At 37.2% G+C, this 8283-nt stretch overlaps 1 protein-coding gene across 7 annotated transcripts in view; it reads right to left on the bottom strand.

Moving 5' to 3' along the window:
* Positions 1-548: 548 nt before the first annotated feature.
* LOC119653704 (GRAM domain-containing protein 2B-like) overlaps positions 549-8283 on the bottom strand; it is a 249100-nt gene continuing 241365 nt past the window's right edge. For all 7 annotated transcript variants that reach the window (XM_038058582.1, XM_038058585.1, XM_038058581.1 and 4 more), the window contains 6 exons: positions 7468-7676; positions 6237-6340; positions 5786-6158; positions 5389-5657; positions 5199-5321; positions 549-1313 (listed from right to left, as the gene is read on the bottom strand). In XM_038058582.1, the coding sequence (XP_037914510.1) occupies positions 1116-1313; positions 5199-5321; positions 5389-5657; positions 5786-6158; positions 6237-6340; positions 7468-7676 (1276 nt within the window). In that variant the 3' untranslated portion in view covers positions 549-1115. The remainder of the gene's footprint in view (positions 1314-5198; positions 5322-5388; positions 5658-5785; positions 6159-6236; positions 6341-7467; positions 7677-8283) is intronic.

Here is an 8283-nt window from a genome sequence, read left to right as displayed (position 1 = left end):
GCATTTGTTTAACAACTTGAAGTAGTTTCGGATAAACTAATCTACTTACCAACCAGTATATTGTTTGGTTGCTCGATCAATATTGACTAATAGTGGCCTAACCATGATTATATTCCTAATATTCAGATAATTCAAAAAATCAGGTTTCATCTCTTATGTGTAAACGAAAGTGCCATCGGCAAATTATCTGATATATTGTATAGAGAAATTGAAGGAATCAGCCAAAGACTAGAAGCAATGAGGGTTTCTAATAAAGCTTTCGTCCATTTCAATCCTCACAATTTCTACTCATTTTTTAGGTTAACAAACAACGCTAGGCATAGTCGCCAACTGCCCTACCGATTCTTTTGTTGTATAGAGCTAGTTTGGAGCTTTTTCTATAAGAAATACCTTGAACTGGGAAAACCGGGTCTTATTTAGTATTTGTTTTGTCTTAAATTACTTTTAGATTTTCAAGTTACTTCCTAGTAAGTTTCAGCTAGTGGAGAGTTTGTAAGTTTAATTCATGAAATAAAATCGAATATTCAATAAAATAAACCAAAAGCCAATTATAGATAAAAAGTTTTATAATTTCGCGTTTTAAGTAAATATCTTTAAGTTAATTTTGTTAAGTTTTTAGCTTATGCCATTGACAAGAAAATGTAAAATAGATTTGGAGAACAATAGTGTGTGTACCCGATGAACTTACTCGCCAAGCGGAAATTCTGGCGAATATAATACTTTACTGGATACGTCTGAACTTTTCACCATATCTAGCACAAATGCTAAGGCTGTTCTCCATTTATTTCACATTTTCCCGATTAAAATAACAAATTCTCCTCCATTTGGTTGGATTAAACTTGAATGTCTTTCAATTTAACTTCCCATAGTGTTTGCCTTTCTCACTTTGCTCGGATTTCTGCTAATGTTTGCTCCAACTTTCACAGTTTTACTTATAAGTTTTGGATACTTGTTAAATGGAAGTTAAAATTTATTATCATTTGTTATCATTATTACTATTGTTCGAACATAGAAGAAAACTTTATGCAGAACAACATAATTGCTTTCTTAAATACCTATACATCTACTTTACTATTAAATATCTAGCAGTATGGCGTAAAGATGGTTAAAAGTAGCTAGGGACTAGCCCCGTAATCACTGTTGCTGTCCACTGCTTCTCTCGACGCTAGATCCGGCGTGGCCGATCTAGCATTGTAGTTGTAGCCTCTTTTGATAGTGTTGAATGTACCATCGCCATCGTCTTCGTACGATTGTGATGGTTGCAGTTTCCGGTCATGGATAAGTGAGGATAATGATTCTAGGTTTCGTCGTACCTGAAATGGAACACCGAATTAATTAGTAACCTACTATTACAAAATTAAATTAAATAGTATATAAAGTCGCTTCTACTTTCCCTCAAAGCTCTTGAATTTCATGATATGAAACTTAATTAATTGAAATAAAGATGATTACTATCTATTCTATTTTGTGGAATGCAAAAATTCTAGATTCAGGGAAATCGGAACACGTCTGGCGAGAATTTGTAAGATTTCTGGAAAAGCACAGAAAGCCAGACGCCTAGTCAGCATTTATTAATGCATAAATATAAGTACTAACATTTCTGTCAGTTGCCGCGAATCTTACTTTGTATTTAATTAAGCGCTTCTGTCTCTGTATACAAAAATTGTCATAAATAAAATTTCCCATGAAGGTCTTGGGGGTTTAACATGAGTACTTGCCAGGTAGGCATAATCCCACGGTCCTCTTCGGACATGAATTGATTTGAAGACCACAATCAGAGTGCGCAATGACTAGCACAGCGGTACTGGTTTATACTTAGTGCAGGCACAGCATTCATACCAGTGGATGCAAGGCTTATCTAACACCTCTGCCGCAACTAAGGGGTACGGCACCCGAGTTGTACAACGCAACTCCACTGAGCTCACAAGGAGCTTTGCCCGCGATGTAGGCATAACCATAACCACCATGAAAATCCCACAAGGGGTCGAGAGTAAATCCTCCAGGAATTTTCCTGGAATATATGCTCTCAAAGGTCCATCCCGGTTCCCATGGTATCAGATAACCTCCGGTGAGGCTTCATGGCAAGAGCCACTTCAGATGAGTCTTTTGCAGACTCGGGTCTGATCGCCCTCCTCGAGTACGTGGGGACGGCCCTCCTCAATGGGTTAACTGGAATTAATAAATTTGTGCAGTAACATCGGCATCCGATGTGTTTTATACAACTGATTATCATCACCACTGATTTGTGCATTTTATATTTTTTCGTCTTACTCGATACTAGAGAATCCGCACCCAGCACATTTTTAAATTTTCGTATTATTAAAACGTCCACAGCGCCTCGGATTCTACGAATTTTTTTTATTGAAAACAGTTTATAATTGATTTCCGGCATGTTTGTATGCTCGTCTACAACGGGGTCGAGGGCCCCGGAATGCTCGGTTTGTTCAACTTGAGCGAGAATCTTAGCGATATCTGTTAGATATTCTGGCACTAAGTGAAATTTGTCTTTAATTAGATAGACCAAATCGCGATAACCAGTAGATTTAGAAGTTGTCTTCGAATGCGCGTAACAAAAGAGGCGTTGACGTTATCGTCAAAATGTGTAGATTACTGGATTGGCTCGCGGGGAAACGGATCGCCGGATTCTTCATATTCGCTACAGGTTGCTAATACACTAATACAATTTTTTTCTAGAAAGACATGAAAAAGTATTTGGCCAATTTTTGGAACAACCAAGTTTTCAAACAACATCTCGAATATTGCGCTCAAGCTGGTGTGAACAGACCATGAGTTCCTCTTAGAAAGAATTAGAAGAGTTGGATTTCCTTTCGCAGTTTCAAAATGACACATATAGGGTGTAATGGAAATATAGCAACAGGTGTACTAAGCGGGTTTTCCAAAATCGATATACTGATATGTTTGGTAGGGAGGAGATGAAAGAGAGAGAGAGAGAGCAGAGATTACATGGGTTCATTTCAAAACCGGGAGTGCTCAAGTAGTAGTTTCTCACTCTACTACCACGTCGCTACTAATCTCTCCTAATGTTAGACTTGGCCAAAGTTGTAAAATATGTGGCTAACACTAAACCCAGTCGCTCTTCCACGGAAATGAAATTGGTCAAACAACTGAAACAGTAGGATGCTTACTATCTAAAAGCGGATAAAAGTAACGCGTTAGCAGTCATGGACAAAAAGAAGTATAACAGACGAGTATTCGAGAAATTAAAATCTGGAGGATACTTCGAATTAATAACCAATCCATTTGATTAAACGAGTGAAAAAGGCACTGAAGAAATTGAAATCGATTATACCAAACGTGGCACTGCTTAGCATGTCTTAATCTGTTTTCGAGAATTAGGTGCCAACCAAAAAGCCACAAAGAAGGAAAAGAAATAACAGATCGCAGCAGATACGAACTCTTCAACGTACAACATAGCCAAATGGATGATATGCGAAATGTAGAAAATTGTGTGATCCGCTTGCAATCCAGCAGTGTCTTCATCTCTGATGCGGACGAAGGCGACTGCAGAGACTTGAAGCCGGATTGATTAAAATAAGGAGCTCCTTTACTGTGAAAAGGTAAGAGAAGATAGGAGGAGGAGGAGGAAACTCTTTGTAGGACGGTTATCGTCTGTGACGGTTCCAAATTCAATTTATTCTGTAACAATGGGAAGGTAAGAGTCTGGCGAAAATAAAAAACTGAATGATTGAATCATCAGATCTCAATTCTATTGAAAATCTATGGGACAGTTGTATCGGAATATTCGTCAGCTTCTGCCCATTTCTAATAGAGCAGAAATGAAAACGCGACTCTTCGAAGAATAGAATATCGCCATACAATGGTGCATAAACGAAATATTAAATACTATTTTGATCCTCTTTTTCTGAACGCATATAATCTTGTTATTTTTAGTGTTGACATACATGACATGGATCTTCTTTACGGTTTTCTACGGCCATATTAATTTGATTCTCTTTTTCCATTGTTTTTGGTACATGCGCATCCAATATTTCTTTTGTAAGTTACAATCCATTAGGGTATAATAAACCGATATTTCTCCTACATTTTCCCTCGTTTTGAACTATGTCGGCAAACTTTTTTGGAGCACTGTGCTCTCAGTAATATGTTGCTTCGCTATTCTGTCAATCTTCCAAAATATCTCAAAACTTTATGTTTTCAACATATCCGAATAATTTATAAAATATGATTTTTGTCGTTTTGCACAAGGGAGACTAAAACGTTAATATATATAAAAAAAAAAACTATAAAATTGCAAACTAATAGAGAAAAGAGCAGGAAATTCTGTTGATTTCATCTAGGTTGCTGTGTAAATTTCAAAAGAAATCGAGTTAGTAGTAAGCCTATTCCTTGTTATTGTAATTGCGACTTTAGGGACGAAATATCGCCTTGGGGCGTCACGAATTCTAGTTAAGGTAGGGAGAACTCTGACGCCTACAAAACCGTCGGTCTGTCTACGCGCAATTTACGATCGGCTTACTCTTCTAAGAGTTTTCACACTAACTATATTTTTGTTCTAGGGGATATGGACTGGCAAAAGGAAGTGATTTGACGATTGAGATAAACTAGAATTCATTCTAATGTCCTCAAATCCATTATATGAAGTTGATGTGAGATGTTGTAATTGGAATGAAATACCATGTTCTTCTGCGAGATATAGAACGAAATAATTATCAGCCTAGTCCCGACTCACCTGGGAGTTTCTTTAAATCAGTGAAAAGGGAAAATGCACTTTATTGAAAGAATTTTATGTTACAATTTTGACGTGACATCATCAATCGAGCCTCTTTAGCAATAGGAGGACGATTAAAATACCTCCCCCACACCAGAATTGTGCCAGGGGACCCAAACTCCAAGTGCGATATCGATTTGATGTCGAGTCCACTGTAAGTACTGGAACTACTCGCACCGCTCGATATAAGCGAAAGTATGAGTAAATCTGAAGAAGCAACCTCAAAAACCCTCAGACAAGCTACGAGCTACATAATGATTAATCGCTAATTTTGTAAGTAATCCGTATCTATTGTAAATTTGCGGAATTGCATTACAATTTTCACAAGTCACGCAACAGTTATCTACTCATTGCTTAAACCTTAATCGATATTCAATTAGACAACTTATACACTGTAGACTATAGACGACACTTATAGTTTACGAATTGAATAACAGTAAAAACTTACCCTTGCTATTTGCTCTAAATTTGAATTAAGTATAATTTGAGCTTCTTCTGTGCTCCTCGTTTGCATTTCTTTCTGCCATCGGAGAGCTTCAGCATAAATTTCGTCCACATCATTTCCCGATCCCTAGCAATACAAAAAGGTTGAACATATGAAAATCCGCCCTAATCTGATTCAGAGCAAAATGGCTTACCCATTTAAAATTCAAATTAGAATGATTTTTATTTTTGGCTTCAAAATCTAATATCCTATATAAGAGGAATGCCGAGAACATTGTTAGGATTAACGTTAAAACTACACCTATGTAAACTATGTGAAAATCTGTTGGGAATTTCAACTTGAATGTTCGTGAGGGAATAATTCGAGGTGGTGGTGATTTCGATATTTTGGTAGGGATGTTTGATGTTGCTGTTGAAGGTGTTGGCTTTGCTGCGGTAACTGAATTAGCGTCTCGCGGAATGTCTATAAGAGAAAATACATCCATTAGGCTGTTCTTATATCATAATCGCTTTATTTTACTATTCTTTCCGCCTCCTAAGGCAAAAGCGTGGTTTGTACTTTGCTTTTTCCCCCAAGAGACTCAGACTCACCTGTCTTTTCTTCGCCATCAACACTATCTGTTGGTGGAAAATTGGAAGTTATTGCACGCTGCCGCAATGATTGACTAGCATCAGAGGTAGAATCAACAGCTTGTGGTGGACTTTCATTGCCACTAATCGAACAACTACTGTCGTCTTCGACTGAGCATTCTTCGGATACCTCAATATCAGGAACTTTCGGTATAATCTCAACTGGTTCTAGTGGTTGACATACGCTGCACATCAAACGGAAGGCTGCCTCACGGCTCATAAAACTACCAAAAACATGACGTTCATCCGCTGTTGCTACGCCAACAGCATTGGGGATAATCTTAGCGGTTTTTTCTTTTGATATTCGCACTACAGAGGCAGTTGGGATGAGCAACTGAAATAGTCAGGCATGATTAATTAACATGTTAGAATGCAGATGGTGGACAATGTTTCAGACAAAAAAATTAATTACCTTTGTAACAAAACCGAAAACGTTTGAATAAAATGCAAAGTAGTTTTCCGTAATGTACAAATGACCTTGCAACAGAATGTCGCTGACTAATGCACAGGAATAATCTGAAAAAAGAATATGCAAAAACCATTTAGAATTAAATTTTATTAAAATAGATTGCAAAGCTAACTAATAACCATTACAACAAGCTTCTTCAATCTTAGAGCCGTGATTATTTAGCATCTTTAAGACGAAAAAGTTTGTTGCGAATGTACTCGATGCTTGGTAACTCTAGAATCCTATTCTTAAGCTTTCTTGCAGACTTGATAAGAGGAGGTGGGAAAGGCGGGGGGGGGGGGGGGAGGCCCTGCCTCCATCGTTTGTCACAAGCTCCGTATTTCTCTTGCTCCCGTTCTCCCTCTAGTTAATCTTCAACGGGGAAACCCATTTTGATCGTAATACTTATAGCAAGCTGAGGAGACTTTACACATCCCCTTCTATCATATTAAGACTTGTATAAAGTTGGCAAGGAACAGTGGATAGGCAGAATAAACATTAGGCGAGGAAGTGATTTATCGTGAATGTTCCGTCCCTCTATTGTGAGATGCAGTTTAGGTAGAGCCGTTTATTTTGTTTTCTTTTATTTTTTTCGTCTGACCAAATCTTTTTAATTGTAAAGTTCGCTATGTTTGGAACTATAATGCCAATTCCAATGGCCTAGGATACAGGATAGTAAAGTCGTGAACAAACAGCTGCATTTAAGTCTGCCAAGGACCAGAATGGTCGAAATTCGCCACTTTTTCGGTGTAGTAAATAGCCCTGCCCCGTTACTGACAACCATTATTTCAGTTATTCTCAATCATACTGAACGGGGGTCCAGGGTCCAGGTGTAGTACGATCAATGTATTTTATAAACAAAAAAATACTACAAAAATGTATATTATCTAAGCATTAAATAAAGCATTAAGACCCAGAAGTGTTAAGCCTTAAGGGGGAGCAATAAATTTTTAACGTTTCAGAGTTGATAAGGTTATTTGGTTATCTTCTTTCTGATTCTAATTATGGAAAATCACTGAAATTATTTTTAGATAATGGTACATGGTTAACAACGCAATGTTGCAATTGAATTTGTCAATTTTCGTCATTAGGAGGTACACAAAGGTACACGTCCGATAACAATATCTCATATTTTTCAGTAAACCTTACAATACAAAACCGCCTAAATTGAGAGAACTACAATAGGTCTACTTACAATTAATAACCCTTTCATCTTTTGACACCTGCTGGAAATGCCTGTGGAATTTTTTCTGTCTGGAGCTACTTAACTCCTTCCTCTTCTTTTCCTTTTCTTTTTCGGGGGGTGGGTCATTTTTCGATGATGACGATGAAGATTTTTGTGGATGAGGACTGATACTTCGGTTTGAAGACGCCGTCACTGGTGCTGATAAATGCTTTAGTGATCTGAAAAAGAGAAGATTAAAGGATTAGAAAAAATGATTAAACCAGGTGAGATTGAAAGCTACGTTAGAATTGTAAACTTTTTCTGGGTGAAGTTCCTGATTATAAGAAGTTAATTTCAGGTTGGTGTAATAATGATGGTGTAACAGTCCAATTCTGAACTTAATAAATCCCTCTGCCATCACTGAGATTTCAACCGTATCTTTCCCTTGCGGAAAGCTTCGTGCTTTAATCACTAAGCCATCTGGATAATACTTTGTGATAAGGGATATTAAAGCTATATTGATCCCTCAGATAACATGATAGTGCAATATGATATATATTTTCGAGACATTGCCTTAGTAAATTATATGTAGGTTCAGATTCAAAATTATTCTATTTACATAGAGTGAAGGTTTTCTAGATGTCATTGGTAATTAGTAAAGATATTATGGACGGGGCGAGAAACCACTTCTCAAATTTATTTGTGTTTTTGTTATTTTTAGATAGTACAAGCATACGACGATTAGCTTATAGAAACGATTTCGGAGCTTTGAAAACATTCTTCTTTTGAAAAAGCAGCCTGTCAAAGCACGTATTCTTGTTAGGGATGTTGTTCAGGAGAAAAGTG

The sequence above is a fragment of the Hermetia illucens genome, chromosome 4 (genome assembly GCF_905115235.1).
Source record: "Hermetia illucens chromosome 4, iHerIll2.2.curated.20191125, whole genome shotgun sequence".
NCBI lineage: Eukaryota > Metazoa > Arthropoda > Insecta > Diptera > Stratiomyidae > Hermetia > Hermetia illucens.
The sequence above is the reverse complement of the archived record's forward strand: the minus strand, read 5'-3'. Positions and strand labels throughout refer to the sequence as shown.